Genomic DNA, 24437 nt, shown 5'->3' with positions numbered 1-24437 from the left:
GCACCTGCTCTTAGAGCAAGGCTAATAATATAGCCGACTTATTGGCTATAAGGTTTTTTTTCAGTCTGCTCTTAGCCCACACATATAATAATTAGCTATTTACAATTAATATATGGTTGGTTTGGTTTGTGGCCTAAATAGGCCTTACCAAATTTTGTCAATGCCAAAATTTGGCAAATTTTGGCATGACTAATTTTGGTAAGGCAAAGTTGTATTTGGATTGAAGCCAAAACAGCCTAAGTTCACTATTGAAATGGCTTATTTTCTTAGACATGCCAAAATTTGGCTTCAAACCAAATAGACACTAAACACTATTGAAATTGCCAAATATTGGTAAGCCTAATTTAGGCCTCAAACTAAACCAGCCCATAGGGCCCACTTGTCTCTCTCACATAATTTCTTGGTTTTTGTGTCCAAACCGGCTATAAGTTTACAGCCCACTTCTCCTCTCTCTCCTCTCTTCTCTCCTCCACCTCAATATTTAGCCGACTTACAGCCTTCTATTATACTTGCTCTCAGAGCAGCTATAATAGCAAGCTATAAGCCAGCTATAAATACATTTCAAGAAGATAAAAAGGAGAGAGAATAGCAGCGGGCTACAGATCCGTAGCCAGCTACGTACATCACGAGCTCTAAGATACATGTGTATATGATAAGTGAGACCAAGTATTAACTGTGTACTATATGTTATAAGTATTTTCTCTATCCCACAATACTTATCTTTCTAGGTTGTTTAACACAAATTAAGGTTTGAGAAGTAAAGACTATATTGCCCCTTATTTGAATAGAAGCACGAGAGTGGTGAGGATAGAATGGGTAAAAAATTGAATTGGAGGTGACTGATATGACAAGTAATACTAACAAGTGACAAGTATTATGGGACAAAATTTGAACTCCAAAGCGACAACTATTTTGAGGCGGATGCAGTAACTATTTTATAAATTGGCTATTAAATAGACTATTAAGTTAGTATACGAGTTTTTTTAAAGAGATTTCTTATACAACTTTTATTTTATTTCTAAAAGCGATCAAACTTACAAATCAACTCATACACAAATGACGTACCAAAGTGCTGACAAAAATATATTCAATTTTTATAATAATAGAGATAGAGAAGAGATAGAGATAGAGATAGAGATAGAGATACAGAAATCCATATTATAGTATGATATCACGAATTAGAGTGAAAGTCATGGATTGTTTGAATGCTAGTATTTGAGAGTAGTAGCCGATAGCACGGAGAATCCACATTAGAATGATCTAGTATACGGCGATGCTTATTCTAGGTTATACTTATTGGTTATACCTTTTAAATTAGTTTTTAAACTTTGGTAGTCTATGAACATATGGTTTTTTAGTCACATATGTTAAAGGATAGAGTCATGCCATTAAGATACAAACACTTCAAAAGTACCTTCGTCGTAAAAAAAGTTTTTTAATCTAGCTTTAGCTATTAGTTATTAGTGTTAGATTGGCTTTATGGCTTTAAAAGAACTATTTAAAACTAGGAAACTTTGAGTTTGTAGCTAATAAGGCTAAAATAAACTTCCATAAAGTGATAGATTGAACATGGCAATATTTATAGTAGCAAAAGAAAGGCGTGATCATATGTTTCATGGAAAGATATATAATGTTTTCCGGAACCTATAAATACTACTCCTGTACATTATGGACATTTTCCTTCTAATCTTAGCTGGTAACGGGGGTCTCATAGATGATTCGTAGGCAACATTTAACGAGAATAATTAAGGGTGTGAACCGCAGATAACCAAACTTGTTTCAATTAAAAAAACAACTAAAAGTTGTTAAATACAACATCCATTCTAAAATATAGAATAGGTTCATAGCTAAAAACTGCATATATTTTAAGGCAGGAAACGCAATACTATAATGTAAGCATAACTTTGGCCATATTAAGATATGACTAACATTGAAGTTCATTAATCCATTGTTGAGCCATTAAAGTCATAGTTCTCTCCGTCTCAAAATAATAAATGCATCCATATAATTCAAATTTGAACTACACGTCTACTACAATTATTTTGGAATGGAGGAAGTACTCCCTCCATCTACTTTTGATAGTCATATTTCATCTTGGCACACAGATCAAGAATAATTAATTCTACTTATCATCTATTTAAACATGCTACTAATATTTCCTCGTAAACAAGTGATTCATTAATATTTACATTTCTCGATGCCCATGTAGCCAATCTTGTGTGGAAGAATGGAGAGTCACACATTAAATTCAAGAAAGTCATTAAGATGATAGGTTGTTGGATTGAAATATGCCTATTAAAAATAAAATTTTCAGATTTAAAAATACGCCTATCAAAACTAGATGGAGGGAGTAGTATTTAGAAGTTGTTCGGATTGATACCATTTCGAACTATACCAGTAAAGTTGCTAAATATGTGTATCTATTTAGTTTTTTTACCAAACTCTAGTAAATACAAAAGAAATCCTGTCAAAACTTGGTAATATTGCTAAATTGCTAAAATTTTGGTAAGGTTTATTTTAGCTACAATCTAAACAGACCTTTAGATATAAACCAGTGCGAGATATAGGGGTTATTCATATTATAATGGTAAGTTGGCAATATTACCAAAATTTTGACATGATTTCTTATGTATTTATCAAAGTTTAGAAAAAAACTAAATGCATATATATTTTTGACAACTTTATAAAAAAATAATATGATTTAAAATGACATCAATCTGAACAGCCATGTAAACGGGTGCGAATGATAATTGGCATATTATTGTCCATGAACCATTGCGCAAAAATGCGTGCGGCCGTCTGCCATCCGAACTTTCCCGAACCGGGTTCACCACTGTAAGAACCAAGCCGCACTCAAAACCCACGTACACCCCATGCCTTGCCTCATCTGGCTCCCTCTCTTCCTCTCCCTCCCTCCCTCCCTTCGCTCGCTTTCTCTCTCCTCCCCTTCCCTTTCCTTCCCTTCCATCTCTCTCTCTCTCTCTCATCTCCTCCTCGCTTCTTCTCAAGCAAAGCTAGCGGCGAGCTCGGAGTAGCGGCGCGCTCTCTCGTACGCCAACCGCCTGGCTCCTCCTCCTCCTCCCCTTCGGGACCCCGTGCCCGAGCTCGCCGCCGCCGATCGGGCATTGGATCCTTCCACCACCGGTGTTCGTTCGTAGCGGATTTTATTTTTGCGGGGTTTCTCGGCACCCCCTGAGTCGCGGGATCGCGCCCAATCGGTAATGTGGGCTCTGATCCCTTCGTTTCACGCGAATTTGGGGCTCGATTCGTTGCTGATTTCTGCCGCGTTTGGTTCTGGTCGGTTTAATCTGTTTTTGCTTGCAGATGGCGCAGAGCAACTGGGAAGCAGATAAGATGTAAGCTACTACTTGGATGCGTTTTTTGGGTGACTGTTTTTGTTGTTTGGGATTAATTCCTTCCTTCCCGTGCTGGTTGTGCAGGCTTGATGTGTATATCTATGACTATCTGCTGAAGAGGAACTTGCAGTCGACGGCCAAGGCTTTCATGGCGGAGGGAAAGGTCGCCGCTGATCCAGTCGGTAATCATCTCATATCCGCTGCTTCTCTAGTTGCTGCCCCTTTTGTTTGTTTGCCGGGTTTTTCTCTCGTTTCAATCTCCAAAGTAAGTTTGTGGTTACGGTGATTTGAGGTTTTATGTGGAGTGTCAGAGTTTTGAGATTAACCACGGCGAATTCTGGGTTTCGAACTGGAAGGGGAGGGCCTTCTAGTGCTAAAATGATGAAGGAAATTTGAATTTTATTTTATTCAGGGAGTAATTTTCAGCCAAATTAGAACAGAGAACTCGGAAAATTGGAAGAGGTTTGCAGATTTTGGGGCAAAATTTAGGTACGGAAGCTGAGGATAGGCAGAGATTCAAGCTAAAATAGGAGGATATTTTGAAATTTGTTGACAGTAACTTGGAGAGGCTCGTTTATTTATTTATTTATTTATCCTGAGATGGCAGACTTGAGGCTACTTGTGTACATGGTATAATTTCCACTGTATGTATTCTGCTAGCTATGTAAATCGACCTATTGTTATCAAGTGGATGAGAGGATGGCGTGATTGTGTTGATCGCTTTTTTCATGCTCTCAAGCATGCTGGGTTTTGAGGAAGGTGGCAATTATTTGTTTTTGCCGTGCATTGTGTAACTATTTCTATTTTTGCAGTGATTTCATTTGTTGAGATTATTTAGTTGAATTGAAGCATAATCAATTCGATATCCTGAATGCAATGTTACATTGACCGATAATGGTAGCATTTGTAGTGGATAAGTACATGGGTGCTATATATGGATTTGCAGTACATGCAAAGGAGAAGGCTTTGCTTATTTGGTTGCGGTTGTGTTCATATATCTAGCACAATGTATCTTGACATTTATAGCCACTAATGAACCATTAATGTGGAATTGAACTAAACTTAGTATATTCAGTGCAAAACCGTGCTGTTGCAATTTGTGTGTTGTGGGGCCTGTCTAGATTCGTAGTACTAAGATATGTCTAATCCGGCTTTAGGTTGCTATATTTTGGGACGGAGGGAGTTCCTTTATAGTTCTGCGTATCGCAGTAGGTACTATTAGTGATACCAGCAAACTGGACTGGAACACATTGTCAAACACAGGAATTGAACTAAACTTGGTAAATGGAATGCAAAACTGTGGCATTGCCCTTTTTAACTTTGAAATGAATTTCTTCCTTGCTAAAACCTGTCATATGAGAAACGGCTAATTGGTAACCTTCTGTCTTTGTGGGCATTATCCGAGTGATAATGTGTCATGTCTCATCCTTCCATAATGTTTGACTCTAATTGGTTTTCCCGTCCTAAATGGTTCTTCAGCTCTTCTATGTGGATGACATATTGCGACCGCTAAGATCCCTAACACTTTGAGAAATGATACCATCACTTTTAAGTCCCAAATCAACTTCTTGATTACTGAAACCTGGCAAGTTAGAAAGGGGTAGGTCGACGGTGTGTAAGCGAGGCAGCCCTGTGGGCGGAAATTCTAAACGCTGAAGATAGAACTGTAGTTTCCTTGTGGAAAGGAATTTTCTCTTCCCCTCTACGAACTCTAAATATTATGTAATTCTCTGTGTAAACCTTCTAAATGTTTGCAATGACAAAATTCAGGTGGGGAAGCTCTCCCCCTGGTGATTTAGTCAAAAAAAAGAAAGAAAGGGGTAGGTGAGTTTTTTTGCCTTGCTGGGCAGAGTATATCTCCAAAGATTCCAAATACCCTTCCTTACAGAAGATCTTTAACGTTAATGCAAAAATAACTAGACGTATATCCACTCCAAGAAGTTCTGCATGTGGTTTCTTGGTAGAGACCCTTCCTTTTACCTGTTCAAGAATCATGATTGTAAATTCTTCTCATGCAGCAATTGATGCTCCTGGAGGGTTTCTCTTTGAGTGGTGGTCTGTTTTTTGGGATATATTTATTGCAAGAACAAATGAGAAGCATTCTGAGGTTGCAGCGGCATACCTAGAGGTATCCTGGGAATTTTTTAAGTCGCCATGCATCTATTACTCTTGATCTCATCCACGTGTATTTCTGTCGGAAACATAGGCACAGCAAATCAAAGCGAGAGAGCACCAACAGCAGATGCAGATGCAGCAGTTGCAACTAATACAACACAGACATGCTCAACTGCAGCGAACTAATGCAAGTCATCCTTCACTTAATGGTCCAATAAACACCCTAAATTCTGATGGCATTCTGGGGCATTCAACAGCTAGTGTTTTGGCTGCCAAGATGTATGAAGAGCGCTTGAAGCACCCTCAATCCTTGGACTCTGAGGGATCACAGCTTCTTGATGCTAGTAGGATGGCTCTTCTCAAGTCAGCTGCAACAAATCATGCAGGGTGATTCTCTTTTAGTTTTTGATAAGCTTTTATATAAGAGAGAGATGGGAGAAATTGAATTTTGATATGTTACTGGCATGATCACTAATCATATATCTTAATCTCATAGGCAATTAGTTCCCGGAACTCCCGGAAATGTGTCTACAACGCTGCAACAAATCCAGGCTAGGAATCAACAAACTATGGTGAGTTGTTGCTTCTTGTGCTCATCTTGTGTCATTTTGTTTGCTCCATTAAAATGTAAAAGTAAAAAGATAGATGTTCTTTCCAACAGGATATAAAAAGTGAAGGTAATATGGGTGTTGCCCAAAGATCTTTGCCCATGGACCCATCATCCTTATATGGACAGGGTATTATTCAGCCAAAACCTGGATTGGGCGGTGCAGGTTAGTCCTTTCCTATGTATATTGTGAGGTCACTTTTGTTGCTAAAGTGAAACTGCAATAATGTGGAGTTACTTGCCTTCTCTAACAACCATCGATTTACTAGTCTGTCATTCTTGTAATAACAGTAACATCTAAGGTTGCGAATAGTAAATATAAACTGCCAAAACAAATGGATATTAAACAAGTACTGAATTAATTATTATGCTGTTTCTGGTTGGCTTTTGTGGTGAATATTGCATGTATATATTTCTAGTCTAAAAAGCAAATGTTGTTGTTCTCAATGTAGAAAACCATCCTGTTCTCGTTTTGTTTGTTCTGATTTTTTGGATGTCCTTTTTGTTTGTCAATTGTTGAAATTTCTTCTTCTGCTGTTAACAGGACTAAACCAAGGAGTAAGCGGTCTACCATTGAAAGGGTGGCCATTAACTGTAAGTTCATCTATCTATTGTCCCCTTTCTTCATGTTTTTATTACTATCTAATCACCAATTAATGCCAGTGCTGCCATCCTACAGGGAATTGACCAAATGCGACCAAATTTAGGTGCTCAAATGCAGAAGCCATTTCTTTCAACACAGTCACAGTTTCAACTTATGTCACCACAGCAGCAGCAACAATTCTTAGCACAGGCCCAAGCACAAGGCAATCTTAGCAACTCAAGTAACTATGGGGATTTGGATCCCCGGAGATATACAGCACTAACCAGGGGTGGCTTGAATGGTAAGGATGGACAGCCTGCTGGAACTGATGGGTGTATTAGTTCCCCAATGCAATCCAGTTCACCCAAAGTTAGGTCAGACCAAGAGTATCTCATAAAGGTTGGTTTATTTTTGGAAGCGCACTTCTGTTTGTGTTTTCATTGTCTCTAGTGTTCAACCATCTGACTGTACCTGCAAGTTATTCAGGTACAACAGACATCTTCCCAGCAACCGCAGGAACAGCAGCAGCAGCAGAGCCAGCAACAACAGCAGCAGCAAAGCCAGCAACAGCAAATGCAACAGGTACTGACAATTCGCCCAGGCTTAACCTCTGGATTTGTTTTCTTTTCTTGAAAGTTAGCAGATGTGTGCATATATTGCTGCAAAGTTCAAACTTTAAATCTGCTCAACAAAACATCACTTTGTGCCTCTACAATTGCACTTTTGCAAGCAAATTAAGCATAGTAGTTTATTATGAGTGAGTTAGATGTACTGATTGTTCATAGCTGAATAAAAAAAATGATGTTTGAGGCTCCGTTGGGCACTGCATTGGCTTTTCTCAATTGGATCGAAGGAGTTAGTTAGAGGTGTTTAAATTAGAGACGTGAAAGAAAATGTTACTGGGATCAGCAAAGATTCTCCTAACCGACTAGATCCCTAAGCACAGGAATAGCAACCACAAACTAACTATAAAGCCCAAAGACTATTTTCTGTTGGCGATGTCCTGCAGCTTTCTGATTCTTTTCTATAGATCTTGTGAATTATAGTTTAGTTAGATGTATTGTGTGTAATAGGAATCATATTGTTAATCTTGGGGTGATAAGACTAGATTTTGTGTTGATCATTCGCTGCAGCCTTTGTATTGTTTTCTATGATTTTTTTGGTCAATGGGTTTCTTTAAAAACAATTCCAAGGGTAAGATCGCGTAAAGGCAATATTGAGGACAGCAGAATGACTGGGATATAAAATTGGTATGCCAGATTATTGTAGTTACACACATCCAATATTAATTACAGTTTCATGGCTTTTTTTTTTTTGTGAACATGCAATAGCTTTGCATGTCAATATATTAGACGAAGATTAATACAACTGTGGTGCGCCTCAATGGCTACTGGGGTGGCAGGGAGAGGAGCTAGGGAAATACACTAACAACAAAGGAGAGCTAAACTAAGAGCTGAACTCCAAAGCAGAAGGTAGGCAAGGAAAACAAAACGGGCTAAGCTATGTGCTGAACAAAGCTCCCACAGGGTTAGCGGTCGCTGCCACCCACTGTCATCCTATTTGCTATGGATGACGTCTTTTTTTTTCTTTTTACCTGTCTACTAAAAGTCAACAGATTTTGCTCCTGTTTTCTCTTTGGCATATACAAGAGACCAATTTGTCATACAGCCTACATATCTATTTATCTACTATATTATTAAAACAACCTTGAAATAAGGCACCATGTCCGTTGTAGGGGCTAGAAATTCCCACATTAATCGGAGAAAAAGAAAAGAAGAGTCCAAATAGAAATACAATTTAAAAATAGCTGAAATTCGGAATTAAAAATAAGTAATATTGAAAGAAGAATCCATATAATAACCCAATAGGAGATTAATCAAAATTCGGAATAAAAATAAAATAAAATGCGAAATTAGAAAAGAAAGAAGAGTCCAAGTAGGAATACAATTTAAAAATAACAGAAATTCGGAATTAAAAATAAGGAATATTGAAAGAAGAGTCCATATAAGAACCCAATACGAGATTAATTAAAATTCTGAATAAAAATAAAATTAATCCTAAATTAGCAAAAAAAAGAAGAGTTCATGTAGGGATACAATTTGAAAATAACTAAAATTCGAAATTAAAAATAAACAATATTGAAATAAGAGTCCATATAAGAAACCAATACTATATTAATTAAAATTGAAAATAAAAATCAAATAAAATCCAAAATTGGAAAAAAAAGAGAGTTCAAGTAGGAATACAATTTTGAAACAATTGAATTTGGAAATAAAAAATAATAAATATTAAAAGAATAGTCTATATAGAACACAATACGAGATTAATTAAAATTCGAAATAAAAAATAAAATAAATTCAGAAAATAGAAATAGAAAAATAATAGCTCAACTAGAATACAATTTATAAATAATTAAAATTTGTAATAAAAAAATAAAGACTATTGAAATAAGAGATAATCTAGAACACATGACGAGATTAATTAAAGTTTGGAATAACAAATAAAATAAATTTCAAAAATAGAAAAATAATTATAAGAGTTCAAGTAGGAATATAATTTATGAATAAAAATTATCGGTTGATGGGATATCTAAAAACTATAAACAAAACCCCAAATAGAATCCCAATGACGTTTAAGAGGAGCGACGATGGGCATGCCGTTAAGTAGCGTGGTCACGACAGTTGGCGGGACTTATGGAGAGTAAAAATAAACCCAAAGGATAATCATGTTCGATTTTTAAAATCTCAATGACAATAAGGAGGGGAGGCAGCGAGCGGGCTATAGTCTGTAGAGGAGTATAGGGGCGAAGCCACTAACGATCTGGTGAGACTTATAGAAAGTAAGAAAGAACATAAACAATAATTATGTTCGACTTTTAAAATCCCAATGACAATAAAGAGAGGTGGCAGCGGACGGGCCATAGAGTAGTAAATTGGCGATGTTTGACAATACTTCTAAAAATTATGAAAACGAGACCTAACAAGACAATGAACTCTAAAAACTATAAGGCCTAAATTTTAAAGTTCTAAAGATGATGAATAGAAGTAGTGGTAGATCGAGTAAGCAAATAAAAAGGTGTCAAAGGAGTAAGAGGTAGCGACTGATGTGACTTTTAAGAACTATGAAATTATTAGAATCACGGGAATGATAGTTTTAAATAAAATCATGTGTAAAAATAGATTATTTTAAATTGATGCTAGCCGCGCAATTGCGCGGGTTGCCCAACTAGTTTTTTGAAAGTAGAACACCATCACATAAATTTGGATGCTTTAATACACGTTTCTATATTTTTAGGAGCTACATGTGAATTTTTCAGGGGATACATATGAAACGGTCACAGGGAAAACTAATTTAAGTTTTGAACCATGGCTAACTGGCTGCGTGTATGTTTTCCAAATTTTCATTTTGCTTATTTTCACATACTTATCCCTTACCATATATCCATTTTTTTGTTCTACAATTATTGTTATTTATCTCCAGAGCAATAGAAAAAGAAAGCAACCTACATCTTCAGGAGCAGCAAATAGTACTGGAACAGGGAATACAGTTGGCCCTTCAACCAATTCTCCACCATCTACTCCATCCACGCATACCCCAGGAGATGGACTTGGGATGCCTGGCAATATGCGCCACGTCCCGAAAAATTTAGTGATGTATGGTGCTGACGGAACAGGACTAGCATCCTCTTCAAACCAAATGGTTACAGGCTTACAACTTTTCTCATTTCATTCAAGATGTATAGTTGGATGTATGTAACGATTATTTGTGTCAGATGATAAGCATCGTATTTTCTGTACTTAACAGGATGATCTCGAGCCATTTGGTGATGTTGGCTCTTTGGAAGATAATGTTGAATCATTCTTAGCCAATGATGATGGAGATGCAAGGGATATTTTTGCTGCACTTAAAAGAAGTCCTGCAGAGCCTAATCCAGCGGCTTCAAAAGGTAATACCCTGATGTTTTCCGTATTCTGTAAACATGAAATAACACACCTTTTGGTTTTAGGTTTTACCTTCAATGAGGTTAATTGTTTGCGCACGAACAATAGCAAAGTTGTCTGTTGCCATTTTTCTTCAGATGGCAAGATATTGGCTAGCGCTGGACATGAAAAGAAGGTATCAGTAAATGGACTTCATTTTACACTGCTGGTTTTTGTGGGTTTAGTATGGTAACTTGTTTGTTGTCTCTTAGGCTGTACTTTGGAACATGGACACCTTCCAGAGCCAGTATACATCAGAAGAACACAGCCTCATAATTACTGATGTCCGTTTCCGGCCTAATTCTTCTCAGCTGGCAACATCATCCTTTGATAGAACTATTAAGCTGTGGAATGCTGCAGATGTAAGTTATGTTTTTGTATATGTATATGAAAGTGGCATAGGAGATTATTCTTCCTGGAGCAATGGTACCCACAATTAGTGACATGCACTTTCTTTTAATGCACTGGTCATTGCAATAAAATTTTCACAAATATACCATATCACTAATATCTGACAGCACAAAGTATATATTTGTGGTCATGATTATTAGTTGGCATTGAGAGTTGAGTATGTCCAACCTATTAATCTGAAGTTCCGTATATGTACTTGCATTTAATTTTATTATGAAAATTGTTGTTTTGCAGCCTGGATTCTGTTTGCATACGTTTGTTGGGCATAATGTCCAAGTCACATCTTTAGATTTTCATCCAAAGAAGACGGACCTTTTGTGCTCTTGTGATGGCAATGGTGAAATCCGGTACTGGAATCTGACCCAGCTTAGCTGCATGCGTGCCATGAAGGTTTGCCATCTTCTTTTTGTTTGGTTAAGACGTTTTTGGCACCTTTTGTCTTATGAAGAATTCATGGTTTGTATGGTCTAGGTTCATCCATCTGATTCTGTTTTTGTTGGACAGGGAGGTACTGCCCAAGTTCGATTCCAACCTAACACTGGACAGTTTCTCGCAGCTGCTGCGGAGACTATGGTTGCCATTTTTGATGTTGAAACGCACAGCAAAAAATACACACTACAGGTTCTGTTCTTGAAAATCAATAACACATCTATGATTCAGCACTGTTTGTTGTGTAACCCGCAGTGGATGTTTTCAGTTATTTTTGTCTTTTCCTGTAGCTGAACTAGCTTTTTCTTAATGGAAAGGGGAGGAGCTATTGCTCTTCTGTTTTTTTTTAAAAAAAATAAAAAATCTATGATTCAAAACATGCACATCTTTATTTCCATGTTTTGTAGTATACCTCTTGTTTCAGAAGGGGTGGGAACCTGTTGTTTATCCTTTTTTGCCTGTGATCTTGTATCTGAAGTCTTTATTATCACAGGGCCATAACACAGATGTGCAATCAGTGTGTTGGGACAGCAGTGGGGAGTACCTTGCCTCTGTCAGTCAGGACTTGGTTAAGGTCTGGTCAATATCATCAGGAGAGTGCATTCATGAGGTTAGCTCCAATGGAAACAAGTTCCACTCTTGTGTGTTCCACCCAAGCTATGCCAATCTCCTTGTTATTGGAGGCTACCAGGTAACTACTGATTTTCTTTCAGTTTAGCCATATGTATGTGAAATTTACCCTTTTTTCCCCTGAAAGATAGGGAGAGACATGTTTCTAACAATCAATTTTAGACATGATTCCTATTTTTTTTTTTCATCTTGCAACATCCCATGGTCATTTTTAACAACGCTGCTGGTTTACCAATGCCACAAAAAACTATCCTAGTGCCAGACCTGCCAGTGACGCAATTTCTTGCCATATCCCACGTTATGCAGTGGCATTTCATTTTTTGGCATTGAGTTCTCCGCCACAAGAACTGTGGCATGGCTCTCATCAGAATGCTGTAATATCCAAGCCAAGGCATAGTCTGATATTTGGGTTGGAATCTGAGAATCGTTACTTCTGATGAACACTCTGTACCTTGTTTGCTGTAAATTTCTCATGGACACTGTAACAATGCAGTCCCTGGAGCTATGGAACATGGTAAAGAACCAGAGCATGACGATACAAGCCCATGAAGGTCTAATTGCGGCCTTGGCGCAATCGCCAGTGAACGGGATGGTGGCTTCTGCGAGCCACGACAACTCTGTCAAGTTGTGGAAGTAACAACAATAACGTACCTAGAGATAAGAATAGCTGTTCCAGGTAATTGATACTGGATTTCTTCAGCCTAGGCTAGTCATAGAATGGAGGTGAGTTTGATGTACTGGTTGAGTTGTGTTACTATCTCAGAGGCAAATAAGGAAGAGTAGGAGCCGGGCGATTGTCGCGGTTGAGCTGTTCAGTGCGTATTGCAGTGAATTTGTGGGAGGGGCTGTTTCTTTTTTTTTTTTTACCTTGATGATAGATGTTGATGTAGCATAAAAGGAAGATAAGGAACGAAGGCCTAAAGTTGGCTCTCTGTTTCATGTTGTTAATGTTCTAGTATGAGATGTAAAATGTAACAATATTCGGTGTTTTAATGGGAACTCGCTGCAATTTGTCCGGCGGTTGATAGATGATATATAAGCCCCCGAGTCTTGAGATTATGTTGTACAGTGATGTTAACAACAAGGGACTATCGCAGGCAGTTGTAAGTTCCTGCAGGCAGCTATGTACGCTGATGTTTAACAGTCTGTACGTTTGTTCTGTAAAGTCCAGCAGATAGTGTGACGGATGATCGTTATCAGAACGCTTCCATGTGCATTCAATCCGACTCTATTTTTAGCAGACGTGTGAAAGACAGCCTGTGTGATGGACAGCAAGGGAAACAATTGAAGAAGCAAATCTTGGCATTTAAGCAGATGTCAGGAGCGTTGATGCCGCTAGCATGCGGCTAAATATAATATCAGTATGTATACAAGGCAGACTAAGAAGGCAGGAGCAAGTGAAAAATCAAGGGCATCAAAGAGAGCAAGAGGATCAGGTTCAGGAGCAATGGCCATGTTGAGAGCGCCGTTTGGCCTGGCTCTTGTTGCTGTAGCGGCTGCTCTTCTTCTTCTTGTTGTTTCCTCCTGCCATGCATCCAGAGAACACCCAGGTAATCGCTTAATTTGTGTCTGATTAACCAACCGTGGGTGCAGTTAACAAGTAAAATTAATCAATGGGCAGATATACGTAATACTATGGCAGTGGAGAGCAGCAAGACGGTGGTGATATTGGATGATCCAAAGTGCGAGGTGATGGAGAAGTGCGACCCCAAGGGCTGTACGGATTACTGCATCGGCATTGGCCTGGGACAAAATAATGGCTTCTGCACCTTCCATGATCTTCAGTTCTACTGCTGCTGCCCCATCGACTAAATTATTTTTTCTAATTGTTTTCTTCATTCCAGGAGAAATATAGATATACGTACACATGCATCATCGTGTACTGTACTAAATTCACAATACACAAGGAATAAGCAGGCAATCTAATACTCTCTCTGTTTCAAAATGTTTGACAGCATTGACTTTTTAAATACATGATTGACCATTCGTCTTATTCAAAAAATTTAAAAATTTAAGTAATTATTTATTCTTTTCATATCATTTGATTCATTGTTAAATATACTTTCATATACACATATAGTTTTACATATTTCATAAATTTTTTTAATAAGACGAACGGTCAAACACGTGCTAAAAAGTCAACAGTGTCAAACATTTTGAAACGGAGGGAGTATATACTATCTCTATCACACCAACCGTATAAGGCATAACAAAACTTGACATGATATCCAAACTAATCTTTAAATTTTAATTTTTTCGTATACGACAATATACGAAATCATAACAATAAGAAAGTATATTCAAATGCTAAAAAATACTCCCTCTGTTTCACAATATAAGTCATTCTAGCATTTCTCACATTTATATTGATGTCAATGAATCTAGACATATATATCTACCTAGATTCATTAATATCAATATGAATATGGAAAATGCTAAAATGACTTACATTGTGAAACGGAGGAAGTAATATTTTTGTCAAATAAAATTTAATTTATATTAGATTAGTGGTCAGCTAAATATTTTAAGAACCGAATCTTAAAATATGTACATATCTCTGCTAAAAAAATATGTACATATCGTGCATTATGGGGCGGGGAGGGTACCGCTCATTTTCATTTTTTTTTCTCGTGGCATAGCCTGTGCCGGCGTCACGATCATGGCCAGGCCAGCCAGTAGTTTGATTTTAACCGAATAATGTCGAGGACAACCCGTGCGATTCAATGCAACCATAATTATCGCGCTTGCATTTGCATTGGCAGAGATTTGGCTGATTTTATTATTGCCGCATGTATCGTGAAAATGGTCGGAATCGGTAGCATTTCTTCAAAAACTATGCTTGATCGACCGGTAATTAACCATATTTATCATTTAAACTATTTAATATCAACATTAATATAATATAGAAAGAAATTAGAAAAAATAAAATTTTAAAAATAGTTAAAAATGTTATGATACTTAAACGGAAACGACGCCCGGTAGATCGGAATCTCCGTGACCGTTTTCAACCAAACCCCCCCCCCCCCCCCCCCCATACAATCGATCTGCTACTGAATGTACGTGTACGCCGAAATTTCCATTCCTTTTTTGCCTTTTTATTAGCCAGCTGTCCACGTTCATGTGTCCCTCCGCCATGGCACAGATCCAACAACTACGCGTACCACTGTACTATACCACTACGCACAAGCCACACTTTTCCTCTACTTCGATTTCGCCACGTACGTACGTACGCTAGCTTTGCATCCATCTACATGTAGCCGGGGGATCCCAACAACTATAGGCTAGCTACAGATCATATTTTAGATGATACTTCCTCATATTTTTATAGATGACGTTATTCACTTTTTCTCACATATTTGACCATTCGTCTTATTCAAAAATTTTATATAAATGTATAAGATATAAATCACACTTAAAATACTATGAGCGATAAAACAACTCATAACAAAATAAATTATAATAACATAAATTTTTTGAATAAGACGAATAGTCAAACATACGAGAAAAAGTCAACGGCGTCTTCTATTAAAAAACAGAGGTAGTATGATCTGCTGCATGCATATGCGGATATATATGTACCACACAGTTGAGTTATTGACTATCGACAAGCACAACGTACATCGATATCACCGACGCTGGAATATCATTTCATCCATCATCACCAGTAGATTTGTTCGTTAGATGAGTTTGAAGGATTTTCTTTGCACACGAAACAACAATAAACTCATTAACACATAATTAATTAAATATTAACTATTATAAATTTAAAAAATAAATTGTTAAACAACTTTTATGTAGAATTTTTTTATTAAAAAATATATCATTTAACCGTTTGAAAAACGTGTTAACAGAAAACTTGAAGTTTGGAGTAGATGAAAAAAATTAGGCCTAGTTGAGGAAAAAAAAAGGTAATAGCTTTCTTCACCATATGTCCCTTTTTCGTTAGGATTTTTGTGTGTCAGGACAAAAGCTGGAAGACCAATCCTTCAGTTATCTCGTGATCATATAGAGATCCGATTGCCATGCCGTCATGCACACGGCCATATATATGACGTACGTAGTACCCAGATGATTTTGATTGATGATGAGAGGACGAACCAGTCCATCATACTACCTCCGTTTTTTAATAGATAACATCGTTGACTTTTTCTCAAATGTTTGACCATTCGTCTTATTCAAAAAATTTTATGTAAATGTATAAACTATAAATTACACTTAAAGTACTATGAGTAATAAAACAACTCATAACAAAATAAATTATAATTACGTAAATTTTTTAAATAAGACGAATGATCAAACATGTAAGAAAAAGTCAACGGCGTCATCTATTGGAAAATGGAGGGAGTACATCAGTATTTGCATGCCCTTGATGACAATCGGATGGTCCAGTTAAGTTCATCACCATCATCGATCTATTGTTCATCCTCCGTCGTACTCTTATTTAGTTTATTCTAGATCGATGTCGTCCTCTGCTGCCTCTTAACCACTCGGTTTCATCAATAGGTTCCCACTAATTCGGAAACTGTCTCCTAATAGAATACACAGCCCAGTGTCCTCATCTCATCCCCATATATATATATATATATATATATATATATATATATATATATATATATATATATATATATATATATATATATATATATATATATATATATATATATATATATTTTATAGCTTTATTGTACATCCTCCCTTAGAATAACTATTCTACACCCCCCTCCACTCAACTCCCCCAGTCCGGCCCAGCCCACCCCACGCGCGTGGCTCCCTCTTCAGCCCCCACGCGCGTCTCTCCCTCTTTTTTTTCTTCTCTTCCTCCGCGCGCCGATCTCTCTCGATCTCTCCCTCCCTTCTCCTTTTTTTTTCTCTTCTTCCTCCCCACCGATCTCTCTCGATCTCTCCCTCCCCTTTTTTTCTCTTCTCCCTCCCTGTCGATCTCTCTCGATCTCTCCCTCCCCTCCTCCCGATCTCTCCCTCCCTTCTCCTTTTTTTCTCTTTAAATTGGTAAATTCAAGACTATAACACATGATCTCATGGTTCATAACAAACTCTCCTAACCAATTCACCCTATAACACTATGTGATTTGGGATCATTGTTTGCTTTCTCTATATATCTATTCAGATTTTGTGAACATAAACCTGTTATGTTACTGTAGGAATCATACCTTATTACTGTGATTCGGTAGTAACATTATCGCAGAAGTGCAGTAACACGATACGTTACTGCGAAATTTATAGGTCATTACTGTGAAATTTATAAGTCGTTACTGCACTTTTTCAGTAACATTATGATGAAATTGCAGTAACAGAGAGCATATGATAGTAACGGTACTACTACAGTACCACCACTTGTGCATAGCAAAAGTTTTAAATCTCAATCTTGTGCAAAATACAAGTGCTAAAAAAGTGCATGTGCATGGTCACAAGTTAACACAAGTGCTAAAGTACTTCTCTTTGTCCATACAAAGATACATACATAGTAGCAAGCTTAGTACGAGTAAACTTTTATAATTCTAATCTTTAAACAATAATATCTCTTACATCGCATTTTATTTTTTAGAATCGTTTCACCATAATGCTTTAAAACGACGTTACAGCGAGACAATAGTCATGTTACTACACGATGATCGAGACAAAAATGCTTTTATAACATTGTTACTGCGGAAAGTAGTCGTGCTACTGCACAATGATCATCGCGTTACTATGTCGTTCCAGCGAGACGAGAACTTTAAAAAAGTAAATCTCAATCTTTAGAGAGCAATATCTCTCACGTTATATAGTATTTTTCTAATCCATCTACACCATGATGTTCGTAAAAAAGTGATTAACAAAACTAGATCCATCATGACTATTTTTCGATGTTGTTACTGCGAGAAAGTTGTCCTGTTACTGCACGATGACCATTATGTTACTGCGGTATTCCTGCGAGACGTGAACAGTAAAGTGGTGGGCGGGGAAGGAAGTCAATAGGCGGTTTGACTCAGGTTTAACCGGCGGGAGGAGGCTTTGACCAGCCTTTGACTGAGGTGGGAGGGGGGATTTGGGCCCTAGGAAAGGTGGGATTGGCCCATGGGAGGGAGGGGGGTGTAGAATAGATTATAGATATAGATATATATATATATATATATATATATATATATATATATATATATATATATATATATATATATATATATATATATATATGTATGTATATGTATGTATCTGTGTGTATATATGTGTGTGTGTATATATATATATGATACTCATATGTATATATGTATGTGTGTGTATGAAAATCGCTAGTCTATAATAGTAGCTGATATTGATCGACGCAATATCATGACTAGCTACGAAAAATTACGTTCTCTTTGTTCTAAACCATTGGAAGAACGTCATTAATTTACGACCGAAGAGCAGGGATAGATATCCATGGATGAACAGAGGAACTCTTTTGATCCTTTGAATGGATTTCACCTCGTTTGATCAAACACCATCTAACTAGTTACTCCATATTAAAAAAATATATTTTAATGAACAGTCTACCAATTACTTCAGCTTGCGCATTCAAAACACACACAGACACAAAAAAAATTGAAACACCATTACTTAGCTTAGCTGTGTATGCATGTACCATGTACCATAGTTGTCCTTGTTACCTGGCAAAAGTCCTTGCAGAGTGCCATTGTTATTGCACACCAACTCAAAGCAGCAAGAGAGCCATGCATATTAATGGACCATCATATATAAAATCCCAGAAAGAAAATCAATAGATACAAGCTGCTGGGGTAAGCTGTAGTACACATGCATGCAGATACAGTACCACTTCAATGTCCTTTAAAAAGATATGTTTTTTTTAAAAAGAGAGACAATTTTCTCAAATTTCTTGTATACATTTAAAATCTACCTGTAAAAGTGGAAGGCCACATGCATGCATGCACATCCAAATACCAGATCCTCTTCCTTTTTCTTTTGGAGGTTACACAAAGTACACACTTGCTGTAACTTGTCATATATATGTACACCCTGAGCAGTATTCCTTCTTTCTGCTGCAGTGTGCCATATACATATATGCATGCATGTGGCCTAAACATGTACAGGTAAGTTAATACATATCCACAGGCAAAAATATATACCAAAGGGATAAGAGATACACAAAAAAAAAAGAAATTGTAATAACACATAAAACCACAAAAAAATACCGTATAAACACCGTACATACAGTCCCTTGTACACAGCCTGTGTGACGATTGTTTTCAAGTTTTAACAGTTGAGTCAATTCTGACTGTAGTTTCTTAATTTTGACGGCTTAATTAACTAAGAAACCACAGTCAGAACTGCTATATGTATTATACGGATTCATGGTAGTAATAATAAATTGAGTATAAATTAATCAGTACTACCAGTAATAGTAATAATTAATTAAAAGAAGGGAAATGCGCCTCCCTGACCCTGGCTGGGAAGGTCGTTGACCCAGCCGAACTTCTCCATGTAAGGGTTGACCAAGTTCGCCGGCGGGTAGTCGTGGATGCAATCTTCCCAGGCGCCGGCGTCGGCGAGGTCCTTGGTCACCACCCAGTAGCTGCTGTTGCACTTGAACCCCGACCCGAAGGTCACCATGAGCACCCGGTCGCCGGCGTTGAGCCGCCGCTTCGCCTCCATGTAGGACAGCACGTACCAGAGGCTGCTCGCCGACGTGTTCCCCCACCGGTGCAACGTCATCCTCGCCGGCTCCACGTCGTAGCTGTCCAGCCCGAGGCTCTTCCTCACCGCCTCGATCACCGCCGTCCCGCCGGGGTGGAGGCAGAAGTGGTCGACCCCGGTCTTGAAGTTGATCTTGGCGGCGGCGCCGCCGGCGGCCTTGCGGCGGAGGAGCTTGCGGAGGAGGAGGCGGGCGGCGAAGCGGGCGAGCTCGCCGGCGGGGAGGATGCGCGGCGCCAGGCGCTGGAGGTTCTCGGTGAAGGCGCGCACGGCGGCCTTCGGGAGCGCCTTGCTGAGGCTGACCCCGAGGCGGCCGTCGGCGTCCTCGCGGTGCACGGCGGCGGCGTGGGCGTCGTCGTGGGCGCCGATGTGCGCGCGCACGAGGCAGCGGAGCTCCATCTTGGCGCGCGACCGGAACGCCGGGTCGTTGGTGAGCAGCGCGGCGGCGCCGCCGCACCGGAAGAGGCAGTTGCCCAGCATCATGGACTTGTCGGTCCCCGTGTACCAGTTGGGGGCGCACGACTCGGAGGTGAGGACGAGTGCCATGGTGCGCGGGCGCGTGAGCATGACGTTGCGGGCGAGGTCGACGGAGACGAGCCCGGCGCTGCACCCCATCCCGGAGAGGTTGTACGCCATGACGTCGTCCCGCAACCCGAACCGCCTGACGACCCTGTCGGCGAGCGACGGCGAGGGCGAGAAGGAGCCGACGTTGATGACGAGCAGGTCGACGTCGCGCGGCGAGACGGCGGCCCTGGCGAGGACGGCGGCGACGGCGTCGTCGAAGAAGTCGTCCATCTCGTCGAGGGCGTCGCGCAGGGTGGGGCAGTCCTCGCGGGCGTCGAGGACGTTGCGGGGGGAGTAGGTGTGCTCGCCGATGCCGGAGTTGACGATGACCTTGAGGAGGAAGCGGTACTCGGGGAGGCCGAGGCGCTTGTTGCGCTCGATGATGGCGCCGGCGAGCTCCGTCGTGACCTTGCGGTCGTCGGAGGGCTTGTGGCACGCGTAGTCGAGGAGGTAGCAGGTCGCCCGCCGCCGCCGCGCCGCCGCCTGCCACGCCACCCACGCCGCCGCGTGCGCCAGCAGCAGCAGCGTCACCAGCGGCAGCAAATCCATTACGTACTACTGATACCGTGATACTCCACGTACGTGCAATTGTGGAAGAAAATGCGTTGGATCGTGGTGGTGTGTGGCGGGGGGTGGAGGAGGTATATATAGAGTGGTCAGTGGTGGGGTTGGGGTTGGCACGCGAGAGGCGCGACACAACGGCTACGTATTCTTCTGGGGGGCGGACGGGGAGTTTTGGAGAAAAAAGCGCGTGACGATGCATGGATGGATGGGCGCGGATCTGTACGGGCGGTGACCCCTGGATTTCTCATGTGTTTTGCTCTCTGGTCGATCTGGTCGTATGGCGGCCAACGCCCAACCAGATTGGTCGCTCGCTGCAGCCTGCAGGCAGGCGCAGGCAGCCAATAGTTACGATAGCAGGGCTATAAGACAAACTGCAAACATATTTTAAAAAGATAAATAAGGAGAGAGAATAGCAGCGAGTTACAGATTTGTAGCCAGCTGTAGCACGGACTACCAGACATAATGTGTGTATGACAGGTGGGACCAGGTATTAATAGTGTAGTATATAACTATTGTATGAATGAGCTATTAGACTGGTTATAGATGAATTAGAGTTAATAGTTGGCTATACTAGAGTATTTAACTTGCTCTCACGGAGTATTAGCCATTGTTGGAGAATCGAGAGGACATTATTGGAGAAAATTGATAAAGATGCAAAACTAGCTGAACCATTAACTTAGGATTAATCTAGTATTAGTTATTTTAAACTTAGAAAATAAATTAATATATTTTTTAAAACATATTTTTTTTAAAAAAAATCATACTCCACTATTTAACTGTTCGAGAAACTTTCACGTTAAAAACGAAAGGGACTGCCTAATATTTGTCGACAAATTTTCTCTTAAAACTTTATCAAATGTAAATATAATATAATTGTATTATAATTACACTGTAAATTTGTTTTTTTTCACTCAATCTACTTCTGCCCATCACAGCCTAATTATTTAAGTTTTTTGCCTTTTTGTCGTAGTTAAGCTGCATGCCCCGTGCGAGCCGTGCACAGATCGAAATGAACCGAAGTACACACCTCTGCTCCATCTCCGTCCGTCCGTAATCCAAACGGCACCAATCCGGCCGCAGATTTCTACACCTTGATGATTGATACGACGCTAATGATTTCTATATTCCCAGTTTTCACCTTCAACTTTTACCGGACACACACGTGACGTACCTGATCGATGTACTTGTGCTTAATTTTTCTGCTTTTCACCGTGCACTCACCTGCTGACTGATGCACACAGCTCACACGAGATTAGAGAGACGACTTTCCCGCTAACTCTACGTTCACTCATATTTAAATTTTTTCCAAAGTTAAATTTTAGAAAATTAAACACTAAATTAGTTTTATTGTATCTAACATTAAATATATTTTGATAATTCATTTGTTTTATATTGAAACTATTATTATTATTATATTTTATAAATTTGATAAAAGATTGACTAAGAAAAAAAAATTCAAAACGACTCTATGGAACGGTGGGAGTATGACACTGTTGCTCTCAATTATATATATGCTCTCTTTGTCCCTAAATTAACATACAGTACGTTAATTAACACCGCTCATGCTAGCTAGCTAGCTAGTTGCGCTTCTTCAATGGATCAACGGGACAACAATTCTACGTGCGCATGCATATATATTGGCAGAACTTAATTGATCTCTGGCTGGTTATCACGCTACTATATGTTTGGGTATCGGTAGTTTTTTTGGTACCGGTTTAAAAACCGTTACTTCTTTTTCACAGCCCTGATGAGGACATTAATTTCTTTCTTGGCACTAATGAGGGAGCTCACTAGTGTCTGAAATAAAATTGCAAGAGTAAGAAAAAAAAAACAACGTCTCAATCAATCGGTTTTGAATTCATTAAGTCAATGCTTAGAGCGGCCCCAAGAGAAGACTCACATACATATGCCAGGAATAGATCAAGAATTCTTCAACAGAACAATAATTTCAATATCAAACAGATTAATACTCCCTCCATTTTTTAATAGATAACGCCGTTGACTTTTAAACATATGTTTAACCATTCGTCTTATTCAAAAATTTTATACAAATGTATAAGATATAAATCATGCTTAAAATACTTTGAGTGATAAAACAACTCACACCATGATAAATTTTAATTACGTAAATTTTTTGAATAAGACGAATAATTAAACGCAAAATAAAAAGTCAACGGCGTCATCTATTTAAAAAAACGGAGGTAGTAACAATTCATCCAACACGTTATATTGCAGTTGACGTTTCCGTACGTTCCTCTTGCTGTGAGCTGATCTCCGCACAAGTACACAACGATACCGGCTTCACCACATGCAGGCTCGCCGGGTTTTACTGTTGCCACTCCACTCCACAGCAGTTTACCATCGTGCCCTCCTTTTCCCCTTCTCCTTTCAAACGCAGGGTCGTCGTGGCTCCAAAGCTCCTTCCATTGGATCCGAGCAGATGGAGCTCAGGAGCCACCGGATCTACTGGCCCCTATATATGTTAGAGATGAAATGGAGAGGCGTGCGAGTGCGAACGAGAGGTAGGTACGAATGTTATAAAAGTTAGTCGATATAGCGGAAAGACGACTAACCCTCCCGATCGCTTCAGTCATTGATCACCCAAGACATGCTAGATGACGACACAGGAACACACGATATTTGTTAACGAGGTTCAGCCGAAGCCTACATCCCCAGGGCTCTGATTATGGGCGCTCCTCCCCAACCAATATAGCTCCTAGCCGCTACGAGTCCATGGCTACGCCGCCATCCTCTCCCTGCGTGTCTATGCTACATTGTAGTCGCCATCCTTACATTGTGGTACCCCCCTCTCTATTTAAGAGAGATGACGGGTTACAGAGTCCGACTCTAACTCTACCCCCTAACACCTATTACAACTCCAAGTCCAACTGTAACCAAATAGTACTAGTATATTCGACACCTATTCTAACAAACTCCACCTTGGCGAATATGCGCCACCCAGAAGTAGTAGAATCACCATGCCGATCCACCTGTCCTCCAGACTTGGGGTTGTCTCCTTTGCAGCTTCACCGCAAGCCGCCCGACGAGTCTGCGCCAAACCCGCCGCCTTCAAAAGCAATTGCTATCCCAGCAACCGTTTCCTCTTGGACTCCACCTGCAACAGTGCACCCTCTCAGCCTGTAAAGATGCATCTCCACCTTCTCTCTAGTCATCACAGTCGTCTTGCCCTTCATGATCTCCATGGTCTTCCTATTCCGATTACCACGGAATATTAACCCTTCTTCATGCAAGGTTCCAAGCGAAATCAGATTCCTCTTTAGCCCTGGTACATGCCTGACTCCCTGAAGAACATGTTCACCTCCATCTTCTAGCTTGATTTTGACTTCACCTACTCCCACGGCCGGATAACTTGTGTTATCGCCTAAGTAGACAAAACCAAACTCACCATACTTGTATGAAGAGAACCACTCCTTCCTTGGCGTCACATGAAACGAGCTAGCTGAATCTAATATCCATGCTTCTGCATCCTTAGACTGTGCACTTGACATCGTGAG

At 39.6% G+C, this 24437-nt stretch overlaps 3 protein-coding genes across 3 annotated transcripts; 2 read left to right on the top strand and 1 right to left on the bottom strand.

The window, feature by feature from the left end:
- The first annotated feature begins 2888 nt into the window (after positions 1-2888).
- On the top strand, positions 2889-13140 carry LOC127762925 (transcriptional corepressor LEUNIG_HOMOLOG-like). The gene is made up of 18 exons (XM_052287469.1): positions 2889-3218; positions 3325-3356; positions 3441-3538; positions 5375-5484; positions 5563-5858; positions 5968-6043; positions 6133-6244; positions 6623-6672; positions 6758-7060; positions 7148-7243; positions 10142-10360; positions 10466-10607; positions 10668-10777; positions 10854-11003; positions 11287-11442; positions 11557-11673; positions 11975-12172; positions 12605-13140. Exons 2-18 carry the CDS (start codon positions 3325-3327, stop codon positions 12746-12748), a joined length of 2409 nt encoding a protein of 802 aa, XP_052143429.1. The 5' UTR covers positions 2889-3218; the 3' UTR covers positions 12749-13140.
- Positions 13141-13268: 128 nt separating this feature from the next.
- On the top strand, positions 13269-14024 carry LOC127762926 (uncharacterized). Its single transcript, XM_052287470.1, has 2 exons — positions 13269-13661; positions 13733-14024. The coding sequence occupies exons 1-2, from the start codon at positions 13475-13477 to the stop codon at positions 13921-13923; spliced, it is 378 nt and encodes a 125-aa protein (XP_052143430.1). The 5' UTR covers positions 13269-13474; the 3' UTR covers positions 13924-14024.
- A 4620-nt stretch (positions 14025-18644) lies between these two features.
- On the bottom strand, positions 18645-20956 carry LOC127761784 (3-ketoacyl-CoA synthase 12-like). The gene has a single exon (XM_052286112.1). It carries the CDS (start codon positions 20905-20907, stop codon positions 19516-19518), a length of 1392 nt encoding a protein of 463 aa, XP_052142072.1. The 5' UTR covers positions 20908-20956; the 3' UTR covers positions 18645-19515.
- Positions 20957-24437: the final 3481 nt, after the last annotated feature.

This window comes from Oryza glaberrima, chromosome 2 (assembly GCF_000147395.1).
Source record: "Oryza glaberrima chromosome 2, OglaRS2, whole genome shotgun sequence".
In the NCBI taxonomy this organism is placed as follows: domain Eukaryota; kingdom Viridiplantae; phylum Streptophyta; class Magnoliopsida; order Poales; family Poaceae; genus Oryza; species Oryza glaberrima.
Note: the sequence above shows the minus strand (reverse complement) of the source record. Positions and strands in the feature narration are given on the sequence as shown.